This window comes from Vigna unguiculata, chromosome 9, assembly GCF_004118075.2.
Source record: "Vigna unguiculata cultivar IT97K-499-35 chromosome 9, ASM411807v1, whole genome shotgun sequence".
In the NCBI taxonomy this organism is placed as follows: Eukaryota; Viridiplantae; Streptophyta; class Magnoliopsida; order Fabales; family Fabaceae; genus Vigna; species Vigna unguiculata.
Window position 1 is genome coordinate 8,555,074 of NC_040287.1, and position 11,937 is coordinate 8,567,010.

At 33.8% G+C, this 11,937-nt stretch overlaps 2 protein-coding genes across 2 annotated transcripts; one reads left to right on the top strand and one right to left on the bottom strand.

The window, feature by feature from the left end:
• Positions 1-279: 279 nt before the first annotated feature.
• On the bottom strand, positions 280-2,199 carry LOC114162460 (thioredoxin-like 1-2, chloroplastic). Its single transcript, XM_028046363.1, has 4 exons — positions 1,603-2,199; positions 1,340-1,522; positions 1,100-1,264; positions 280-982 (listed from the first exon to the last, which is right to left on the bottom strand). The coding sequence occupies exons 1-4, from the start codon at positions 1,819-1,821 to the stop codon at positions 743-745; spliced, it is 807 nt and encodes a 268-aa protein (XP_027902164.1). The 5' UTR covers positions 1,822-2,199; the 3' UTR covers positions 280-742.
• A 7,277-nt stretch (positions 2,200-9,476) lies between these two features.
• Positions 9,477-10,668, top strand: LOC114163409. The gene is made up of 4 exons (XM_028047728.1): positions 9,477-9,814; positions 9,881-10,057; positions 10,152-10,284; positions 10,429-10,668. The coding sequence occupies exons 1-4, from the start codon at positions 9,477-9,479 to the stop codon at positions 10,666-10,668; spliced, it is 888 nt and encodes a 295-aa protein (XP_027903529.1).
• Positions 10,669-11,937: the final 1,269 nt, after the last annotated feature.

Here is an 11,937-nt window from a genome sequence, read left to right on the forward strand (position 1 = left end):
TAGGATCAATGTTGTTGCACTTAATAATATGTTTGTTACAATTTTAAATATTTTTTAAATTAAATAAATTTTTTTCATTATACAAAAATAACAAATAGCATAATATAAAAATAACTCTTACAGAATTTATTTATTTATTTCTTCTACATTTTTTCTGTCAACTATCAAATTCTCTTGAAGTACTTTTTTCCTTTCATTCATTTTTGAACTATATAAATGCAGAAACTTGAAGCTAAGAGTATATTACTGATTTGAGAAACTACATGAGGAAGAAGGATCTACTGATTATGACTTTTAACAAAAGCCAAATTCATAACTGATGTAGCATTTTAATTTCCAAAACTTTATCACCTTTCTATAAAACTTAACATGTGAACAAGGAATTGTAGTGAACAACCATGAAGATCCTATAAATCACCCATTTTAAGATGATTTTGGGACCAAAAAAAAAAAGAAAATAGAAAAAAAAATGAGAGGACTCTGAAATTATCCCAGTACACTTAAAATTGCAGGGGCTTAGGAGCCCTCCCCACACACTAAAGAAAATAATTTACAGAACAAATAAAAATCAGTAAACATCCTAGAAAAAAAAAATGGTATGAAGCTGTTTTACTTAACTAAGATCTTCATCCCAAAACAAGGCAAAATAAATAAATAAATGCTCTATTTGGTAGTTTCAAAATAAATTCTTAACATAATAAATAAATAAATAAATGTTCTATTTGGTAGTTTCAAAATAAATTCAGAACACAGTGTCCTTCATAACTCCCCTGCTGTTACTAGCCATGTTCCAAATCCCAGAAAAATCATTAACCAAATTTTTCATTTTCTCTTGTTTAGGATATACTATCACCGAGGAATCATTCGATATTTCACCCATCGAGGCCAAAATTCTCAACTCAGATTCTTCCAAACCTTTAGCTGGACCAAAACTACACCTTTCATTACTATGTTTTGCCATGGCATCTTTGAATTTCTTGATCTGGAATATAATCATAACATACACATAGAATAGAGTCAAAATTTAAGAAAAGACAAAAAAAATAAAGGAAAAAAATTGCACATGATGTGAACAGTATAAATAAAATAAAATTCTTACAGTTGCATTGGTACAGCTAAAGCTACAAACTCGACCCTCCACACCTCTGTAGAATCTGAAGAAAGGTAACACGTGAATGCGCAAACCGTGACACATGTTTTTCAGTTCATCGTAATTGACTCTCAGAAATATTGCATTTGGGTGCAATCCAGCTATTTGACAGATCTGGTCACATGAAACCATGTCAAATAATGTTGTAACCAGAAAAAAAAAGAAAAGAAAAAAAAGACACATACATACCTTTGAATCAAGGGCTCTGCAACCTCCACAACCAGGTGAATAGAAGTCAACCACAACCAATGAATCACCAGCGTTGAGCAAAGAATGAACTAATTCTTGTGCTGAATGGATCTCAATCATGTTAGGCTTTAGATTCTTTTCCCACCACTTCAAACTCTTGCTAACACTAATTGTTGCTTGTGCCTAATAAAAAATGCAAATAGATAAAAAATAAAGTAATAAAGTATTAGGAAGTAAAAGGCTTAGATACCCAGAAAACATACATGAACAGGAACACTGCTAGAGGCTTTTGAACTGAAATACCCTAAACCTTTTTCATCTAGGGCAACAGATTCTCCCATGAAGACATTATTCAAAACAGAACAACCCTTTGATTTTACTTTGGTCGAAGAACAAGGCACCAAAGCTCCTTTGGTTTTGGAGCCAAGCATGTTCTCGTTCAGTTCAGGAACACAGAAAACACTCTTAAAGGATCGTGCCATGATTAGTATGAACTCAGAAAGAAGGGATCTTGTTCCTCAACTCACAGATCATGAGATGAAATTAGTGTATTCGGCAGTACTAGTTTCAGCTTTAAGAACCAAAACCAAAGTAGACAAACCCAAATGTTGTTCTTTTATGCGATAAAAACGATGAAATTGTGAAGTAAAAATTTCAGCTTTGCAAACTTTGATAAAACGCTAAGAATGTCAAGCCTCAAAATTAAAAACCACAAAAGGTATCTCCTGGTAATCAATGGATAAAAGCTAAAAAGAACGAGCCTCAAAGAGACAAAAAAATGTTACTTTCTTGTGAATGTTTTGATGAGCTCATGAGAGAGATTAGATGTAGTGTTTTCTATCTTATATAACATTGAAATGAACGTAGTTGGTGGGGTCTTTTCTAGATGACATTGTGAGTAAAAGGTAAAGTGAACGATACCTTCATTTCATAATACATTATAGTAACTTTATCCGTTTCCATTTCATGGTGTTTCTTTTGACCGGATCGTGAACATTATCCACATCACCTTTATCCTTTGCATTTATTAAGGATAATTATCACCGAATATAAACAGCGCCTGCATCTGCATCGCTGCCACTTGAGTTGTCTCAATCATGTCGCTTGCGAGACTCTCTTTAATAAAATAAAAAATTACAGCTAGGATAAGTTACTGTGTCATTTGATATGAATTGTGATCCGAAATTAGATTAAATTTAATACAACTTGTTTCTAAACACATATTGTTAAAATTATTTCACTTACTAAAAAGTATAAGTGATTTAAGAATTAAACTCAACACTAGTGTAGTAAATCCAAGTTATTTATTGAATCCATATTGTTGAAAAGAAAATAATTAGATTGATTGGATTGTAGTGATTAGGTTATTTTCAACTTATTAATTTATACATACATTATTATATATATTGAGTATTTCAAACATTTGATTAGTTTATAAACACATTATTATTATATATTAATAGTTTACAAAAAGTTATAATATCTTTTTAAAACATAATAACTATATTATCATGCATGTTTGTCTATAACTATTAAGATTTGTACCTTATATATCATAATCTCATATACCAATCATGTTAATTACACTTTTATAACTTTTATTTGTAACAATCAAATATTTAAAAGCAAATAAAAATATATTGATATGAACAAGAAGATTCTAAAGATATTTTCTTTTATTTATTATATAAATATTATTAATATCTTTATTTCAATAATTCACTATTTGCAATATTTTATAAATACTATTTTTATTTTATTTTATTATATTTTGTTATAAGCATCATCGGTTAATTTATAATTGTTAAATATTAAAAGATAAAATATCAAGTTTTAATTTATTAGTTTTTTTATGAAAAAGTTGAACTCACAATCTGTGATATTCTTCCTTCTCAAAATTTTTTAAACTAACTTTATATCTATTAAATGTTAATGAGAAGTTTAACTTATAATCTTTCTTCCTCGTCTTTTCGACTTTTATGATTAGACCAATTTTATAACACATTTAAAAAGGAATGTCACGAAGTTGAGATACATAAATATTACAAAAAAATATCTCATTAACAACTAATTTTAGTGATCAAAAGTTGTTAGACACTATAATGATCAATTTAGATACCAATTTATAAAATAAAAAATTATTGGTTACAAAAATAGTCACTATTATGAGAAAAAAAATATAACTACTAGTTTACCTTTTTGTGTGTGCCTTGTGTTTTCTTGTATTGTTTTCTTTTTTTTTTTTGCGATGACCATATATTCGATTGGAGCATATCAAGTTGCAGGTTCAGAGGTACCTTTGGAGGATGAGGAGTCATCAGTTAGAGTTGTGGAAGGTCTCAATGAGCTATAATGTTGGTTAGTTTTTGTATAAAGTTTGTTTGTTTAGTTTGAGTGTATAATGTTATAGTTTTATAATCATATTTGTAAGACTGTATTACTATATTTTATATACTGGATTACCTATTTTGAATACTATAATGAAGTATTCTATTCAACTTTAAGCTACTAAAAATGAGATGTTACCGTAATTTCATTCTAATTTTTATAATTAAAGTAAGTATGTAATAAATAATCAATTTACTTTTAAAAGTAAGATGTTATATTACTTTTCATTTTTTTTAAGGATTGTGATACATTTCTTTCATATAACTTTTCAATTCTCAAGTTGCATATTATATAACATGAAAAAGGTCATGAAATTAAGATACATGAAACACACGTTATAAATATTTGAAAAGTTTTAAGGTAAAGTAACTTGGTAAACACTAAAACCAATTTGCTTAATAATTTATAAGGGCCAATGAATATCCATGAAAATTTTCTAAATTTGAGAGTTCTACTAACAACTTCACATATATGATTGTTTAGAATGTAGAAAACAACGATCGAGATATAACATCTTTTTCCTTACTCTTCTATGATATAAGTAAACCACCAAGAGAAATACACTACCTAGTAGTGGATTTCCAATCATTAAGATATTGTTCCAATCTACATCACAATAGACATGCAAGTCTAAGACGACGTAGAAAAAAGCAAAAGAGGCTGAGATTGAGTGCCCCAAAGATACCTAAGAATACGAAGAACAACATTCCAATGAAATGTTATGGAAGCTGAAACAAACTGACTAACAACATGAACAACATGTGCAATGTTTGGACGAGTCACAGTAAGATAAATCAGACTCCCAACAATAGTTCCATCAAAATCATCACCAGTAATAATCATATTATCAACATATAAGGATAGCAAAATACATCCTCCATTGGTTTTTTTGACAAATAATGCATAATCATGTTGACTAGCAACAAAATCAAAAGAGACAATTATTGTAGATAGTTTCTGAAACCAAGCACGAGGTGCTTATTTAAGATCATAAAGGACTTTTTTAAGTTTGCAAACTTCATCAGATTTGTGAGAGACACTTAGTGGTGGAATCATGTAGACTTCCTCATGTATATCTTCATTCAAAAAGGCATTCTTTACATCCATTTGAAAAATCTTCCATTGAAAAATAGAAGTGACAACAATCAAGGTACAAACAATAGTCATATTTGTCACAGGAGCAAATGTTTCCTCATAATCCATGTCATACTCTTGTGTATATCCTTTTAGCAAAAAGTCTAGCTTTATACATTTCAATTGAGCCATTTAATTTTATCTTGATTATGTATACCTAACAAGATCCAATAGGTCGTTTTCCTGGTGGTAATGGGACTATAAGTCTGATGTAGAGCAATAAGTTCCTTAGTCATAGCATTCTACCAAAGTGGATCACAAACAACATTTATATAAGATAAAGGCTCATGAAGATGATGAATAGACACAATAAAAGTAGCAAATGAACCAGAATAAGAGGAATAAATAAAATATGGTAGTTTAGTAGACTTACGATTACAACTAGGTCAAACATGTTGCAAAGATACCACAACCTCAATAGATGATTGAACATGCATAGTAAGGGAATCAATAGGTACAACCTCTAATGCGATATACGTAATTGATGCTAAGACAGGTTTTGTAGTTCGTATGGAAGTAGGTGTAGTGTCATCAATATCAAAAGGATCAATTTTAATAGCATCAGATTAGTCAAATAATGAGATAGTTGGAATAGAAAAGAATGGAATATGTTCTAAAAACATAACCTGATGTGAGACATACACTTTTTTACTAGCTAGATCAAAGCAATGATATCCCTTTTGACCAAGACCATATCCCAAAAAAACATACAAAGCAAACATAGCTGATAATTTAGTACGTTCAACATTTGATTTTAGAACAAAGAAGGTACATCCAAAAGCACATAAAGTAGAGTAATTAGTGCATGACCCTACAATTTTTCGAAAAGAGACATACCAGAATTATGTTAAATCGGGATCCAATTCACAACATGAGTTGTTGTAAGAATAACTTCCCCTAGAGGAGACTTAGAACATCGACAAATAACAAGGATGATCTTGTAGTCTGAACAAGATGATGATGTTTTCTTTAAACAATGTCATTTTATTGAGGAGTGTCAACGCAAGAGGTTTAATGTATAGTTCCATTAGAGGCAACTAAAGTGGTAAAATCATTAGAAATGTATTCACCCCAAGTCGCAGTGAAAGGTTTTTATGGTAGTAGAGTATTAGGTCTTTACAAAAGCATTAAAATTTTTTAAAGTTATAAGAAAATCAGACCGACATTTCATAAGATAGATTCAAGTAAAATGAGTAAAATCGTCAATAAAAGAGACATAATATCTAGAACCCCTTTGGTGGATACAGGAGAAGGTCCTCACACATCATAATGTACAAGATCAAAAGGAGAAAGGGAAGAATATATATTTTTATAAAATGGTAAAGCAGAAAATTTTGTTAGTTTACAACCACTACAATCAGTAATATCATGACTATCCAAAGTACCCAAGACTCTCATAGCACTAAAATTTTTAAAGGAGATGCAAAAACATGAACCAAACGAGAATGCCACAAATAAAAAAGCTGAAGAAGAAGAAGACAAACAAAACGAAGATAAATCCACACTACAAGGTGCAACTATTGACTCCTTGAATTGATTCAAGACATAGAGTCCACCTTGTCTACGACCTATCTCAATAACCTTTTGAGATATGGGTCGCGTACAAAACATTCAAATGGAGTGAAATACATATTATATCCAAAATCACAAATTTTCCCAAATAAATAATATTCGTAGCAAGACCAGGTATGTAGTAAACATAAGATAAAGACACATATGGTGTGACAGTGGTATCAATACCAGATAATAGAACTGACTCACAGTTAGCGGTTGTAACATATGATTAATTAATATATTTAATAATTTTCTTATAAATAAGATAATCTCATACATTTTTTTAATATTTTATGTTATCAATAATAAATTTCATATTATTTTGTAAAATAAAAAGTATTTTAATTTTGGTGGGGAAAAATATTAAATATCCATCTACTTTGAATATAGGACAGTAGCATCTTTATATGACCGCAAAAATTAGGTGTCATTTTTTAAGATCCATACTATGAGAACCTAGAAAATCACATTAAAAGAGTGACTATGTTTAAAATAATGAGATCCTATTATTATTATTATTATTATTATTATTATTATAATAAACCGCTTATATATAAATAAAAATTTCATAAAAGGATTTCATTATTTAGAAAACACTATCTCTCTAAAACTCTGTCCTCTAAATTCTCTCTGACTTCTCTCTAAAATATCTTACCATTCTCTCATCCTTTTTTAAATTAGAGACCGCCAGAGTGATCACTGCGGCGAGATCTCCAAATCTGTCTGATCAGAACCTTGAATTGAGTAAGTTATAATTCTGCTATTTTCTCGTTCTTTTCTTGAAAACCCTACATGTGTTGTAATCTGTATCGCATGTGAGGTTTGCATATCTTGTAAAAATTCTTTGTCGATAAGTGGCTCTAATGATGTTCTCTAATCATGTTTATGATAATTTTTAGGTTGATTTGTGAGCATCGACAATAGAAAATGGATTTTAGGTTTTTGGCAGTAGATTGTGCGAGTTAATCAAGTAAGAGAAGCTGATAATTGAATTTAATTAGAGGATACAATGAATGTAATTGTGTGTAATTAAAATTGATTATTTGAAGTGTGATGGAATGTGAATTGTTTGATGTTTGGTATAAGTGAAATTGTGATTGCATTGTGTGAATTGAGGTTGAATTGGAAAATGAACACTTGAATCATGGCTCTAATTGGTATCATCTCACTTTGCTTGAAAACCATTTTGAAAACTAGACAACACTGCCATGGAGGTGCCAATTTGGGTCATGAAATCAAGTGAAACATCTCCCAACGAAAAACCAGAATTTGTGTTGTTTTCTGGTGTAAGGCTGAGCCTCAGAATTCAAGGCTGAGCCTTGAAAAATGCGAGAGGATCAGCGTTGAGCGCCAGCCGAGCGGTGCCCTAGCGTTGGGACCCCTGCAGGTTTGGAACGAAATTTTAATGCTGAGGCTGAGCGTTGGAATCTTAGGTTGAGCATTGGCTGCCAGATTTCATGTGTTTGCTGTTTTGATGTGTTTCATTGCATTAATTGATCTGAAATGGATTATTTTGACTGTCTTGGTATACTTTGAGTGAGATTGGGTGAATATGGACCTATTGTATGTGAATTATGGAGGAATTTCATGGAGAAATTCTAAGTGTGGATGAGGTAGGGTATGCAAAGACATAAGGACTCAGTTTTAGTTGGTATCCTAACGCTCCAATAACCATTAAGGCTCATATAGAGTATAATGAGTTATGTCGTGAGGAGTAGCAGGAGGGCTTAGCCACTGGACTCGATCAAGTCTTTGGCGCGAAGGAGACTTACCTGGTGTGATGATTGGGTGATAACCCCTTGAGGCCAAACTCTGCAGAGTTTGGGAATCATACACCGGTGCAAGGCACCAAGAGGTCCGATATTAATTACATATATCCAGATAATTGAGTCTAGAGTTGAACGACGTGTGAGTATTAGAATGTTCCTGTGTGAATGTGTGATAATTGATTGTTATTATGCTCTTACTCTAATGTAACCTTCTTTAAATCATTATTAGCTTACCCTACGTGTTTTATGTTTGTCTACCCTTTGTTTTATTCTTTGCAATGATCACTTAAATGTGTGAGCAGAGGAGACTACAGGTGGAGAGTTTTCGCGTGGTGTTGATAGTAGGACTGAGCAGTAGTATCCAGAGGTCCTGTAGATAGGTGTGTTTTGTAGTAAGTGGTTAGAATTTACCTTTCCTTTCTTCTAGAGGTTTTGTACATATAGTATTGTCATTACTCAGTTTTGGATGACTGTATAAGATTATACTTAACTTCCATGCTATCTACTTTGGGTTATCACTATATAATGCTTTATTTAGTAGTTTAAAAGCTATTAAATGAGATGTTACATTTTGGTATCAAAGCAGTAGTTCCTTTAGGGTTTGTGAGTGTGAGCTTGCTTAGTCTCCGTTGTGTGTTTTAAGTAGATGTTCCAACTGTTATGATAGTACTCGTGGATTGAACTGATGGTTTCTTTCTCGGTGTGAACAGAGCTATGGCACCAAGGCCTCCACCTCCTCCACCAACTGCGGATAATCCCAATCTTGTTAGTGCTTTGGAAGCTATGGTTGTAGCTATGCAACAACAGAATGCAAACATGGTGAATCAACATAATCTAGCTATGCAACAAATGGAATCTGCAAGATTGGCAGCTGAAACCACTCAACAAAGGCATCTAGAAGCCTTATAACAACTTGGAGAATCTCGATTCCCAACTGGTTCTTCACGAGTCCCTCCTCCTAGATCTCAAAAGTGGAGTTTAGAAGATTTTCTCCAGCATCACCCTCCCATATTCAGTGGCAAAGTTAGTCCAGATGAGGCGGATCAATTGCTAAAAGACTTGGAGAGAATTTTTTATGCAAATAGGTGCCCTGCAGAAAATAGACTGGCCTATACGGAGTATCTTTTGGCTGGAGAGGCAGTGCATTGGTGGCCCAATATGAAGATGATGTTAGAAGACAATAGAGAGGACATCACATAGGATTTATCCAAGAAGAAGTTTTGTGCATAATTTTCCCTGACAATGTGAGATATGCAAAGGAGGTAGAATTCTTGCAACTCTTGCAAGGAAACATGTCAGTGTCAAAGTATGCGAAGAAGTTTAAACATTTAGCCCGGTTTCACACTTTGCGCATGGATGAAGAATGGCAGTGCATAAAATTTGAGAATGGATTGAGGGGAGATCTTAAGCTTATGATAACTCCTCTCTCCATTAAGGAATTTCCGGCACTAGTAGAGAAAGCCCGAGTTATAGAGAAGTTGAAGGTTGAAGTTGAGTCTCAACAGTCATCTCCACAAGGAGTAGGAGGGCCATCTAGGCTCAAGGTCAGAAGCGAAGAAAGGAAGAAGCCATACTTTAGGCCACCACATCAGGGGCTTAGGAGATTCTCAACACAGCCACCACCTCAACCGTTCAAATCACATTATTTTTAATGTGGGGGACCACATCTGAGAAGTGTTTGCCCACAACTTGCTAGAGGGAGGACGTGCCACGGTTTCGACAAAGAGGGACACTTTGTCAGGGATTGTCCATCATCCAGAGGCCCAGTCTCAAGGCCTACAGTCCAGTCACAGACTCCTCAGAGGCGAGGGAATGAGAGACCCCAGGCTGCGGGTAGAGTATATTCTTTGACCGGACAAAGCCACAAGTTCAGGTAATCTTATTGTTGGCTCATGTGTGATTGCTGGTATGATTCTGTGTGTTCTATACAATTCTGGAGCAACACATTCATTTGTGTCAAAATCTAGAGTTCAAGAGTTGGGTTTGTCAGTTAAGGAGCTACAGTATGATCTGACTGCATTCACTCCAGCATCGGATTTAGTCAAGACATCTACCTTATATGCTAGATGCTCCATTGTGATTGAGGGACGTCGGTTCAAGGTAAACCTGGTGTGTTTACCCTTGAAAGACTTGGATGTAATCTTAGGAATGGATTAGTTATCTACCAACCACATTCTTATAAATTGCAATGAGAGAAAGTTGTTGTTTCTTAATCCTGAGGATGAGAAGTTGTTGTCTTCACAGCAAATTACCAGAGAAGCTAAAGAAGGGTCTCAATGTTTTCTTATTCTGACTCAGCTATCAATTGAGGAAAGAGATGTGTATGCCAAGATCCCGATTGTAGAGGAGTTTGTTGATGTTTTTCCCGAGGATGTACCGGGATTGCCTCCGAAGAGGGAAGTAGAGTTTTCTATTGATTTGGTGCCTGGAGCAGGACCAGTATCAATATCTCCCTATCGTATGGCTCCAGCAGAGTTAGCATAATTAAAGAAGCAGATAGAGGAATTGTTAAAAAAGCAGTTCATCAAACCGAGTGTATCATCTTGAGGAGCACCAGTGCTGCTAGTGAAGAAGAAGGACAGCAGTTCCCGACTATGTGTGGACTATAGGCAACTAAACAAATTAACCATCAAGAATAAATATCCATTGCCAATGATAGATAACTTAATGGATCAGTTGCACGGGGCTGTTGTTTTCTCTAAAATAGATTTGAGATCGGGTTATCATCAAATTCTGGTCAAGTTTGATGATGTGCAGAAGATGACCTTCAGATCTAGATACGGGCATTATGAATATGTAGTTATGCCTTTTGGTGTAACGAACGCCCTTGCTCTGTTTATGGATTTCATGAACAGAATTTTCAGGCCTTTTCTTGACAAGTTTGTGGTGGTCTTCATTGATGATATCTTCATCTATTCTAAGACTCAAGAAGATCATATAAAACATTTGAGGACAATTTTGAGTATTTTGAGAGAAAAGAAGTTATATGTCAAACTGTCTAAATGTGAGTTTTGGATGAAAGAGGTTCAATTCTTAGGGCATGTAATATCAATGCTTTGTATTGTTGTGAACCCTTCTAAAGTAGAAGTCGTATTACAGTGGGAATGCCCGAAATCTGTCATGGAGATAAGAAGCTTTGTGGGGTTGGCAGGTTACTACAGGAGATTTATTGAAGGATTCTCTAAAATAGTAGCCTCGTTAACACAACTAACCCGCAAGGATCAACCGTTTGCTTGGACAAACCGTTGTGAGGAGAGTTTTCAAATGATGAAGCAAAAGTTGACAAGCGCCTCAATGCTAATAATTCCAGACACCAATAAATCCTTTGAAGTATTTTGTGATGCTTCTCTTCAAGGATTGGGATGCGTGCTAATGCAAGAGAAGAAAGTAGTGGCCTATGCTTCTAAGCAGTTGAAGGTTCATGAGAAAAATTATCCTACTCATGACTTAGAGTTAGCAGGAGTGGTGTTTGCTTTAAAGACTTGGTGACACTTCCTGTACGGTGCAAAGTTCCAAGTCTTTAGTGACCACAAGAGTTTGAAGTATCTATTCGACCAGAAAGAGTTGAATATGCAGCAACAACGATGGATGGAATTCTTAAAAGACTATGACTTTGAATTGCTTTATCATCCAGGGAAAGCCAATGTGGTGGCTGATGCGTTAAGCATGAAAAGAATGCATACTTCTACTATGATGATAAAGGAGGGTGAGTTGATGGAGAAATTTAGAGACATGCAGTTACATGTGTCATTG

Excerpts from the sequence above, each read along its gene's own strand:
- LOC114163409 (XM_028047728.1), top strand. The coding sequence starts at position 9,477 with ATGTCAGTGTCAAAGTATGCGAAGAAGTTTAAACATTTAGCCCGGTTT. Across the intron at positions 10,058-10,151 it reads GGACAAAGCCACAAGTTCAG|AGTTCAAGAGTTGGGTTTGT; the intron begins GTAATCTTATTG and ends GTCAAAATCTAG. Across the intron at positions 10,285-10,428 it reads TTGAGGGACGTCGGTTCAAG|CAAATTACCAGAGAAGCTAA; the intron begins GTAAACCTGGTG and ends TTGTCTTCACAG.
- LOC114162460 (XM_028046363.1), bottom strand. The coding sequence starts at position 1,821 with ATGGCACGATCCTTTAAGAGTGTTTTCTGTGTTCCTGAACTGAACGAG. Across the intron at positions 1,523-1,602 it reads CTAGCAGTGTTCCTGTTCAT|GCACAAGCAACAATTAGTGT; the intron begins GTATGTTTTCTG and ends ATTTTTTATTAG. Across the intron at positions 983-1,099 it reads TTAGCTGTACCAATGCAACT|ATCAAGAAATTCAAAGATGC; the intron begins GTAAGAATTTTA and ends ATTATATTCCAG.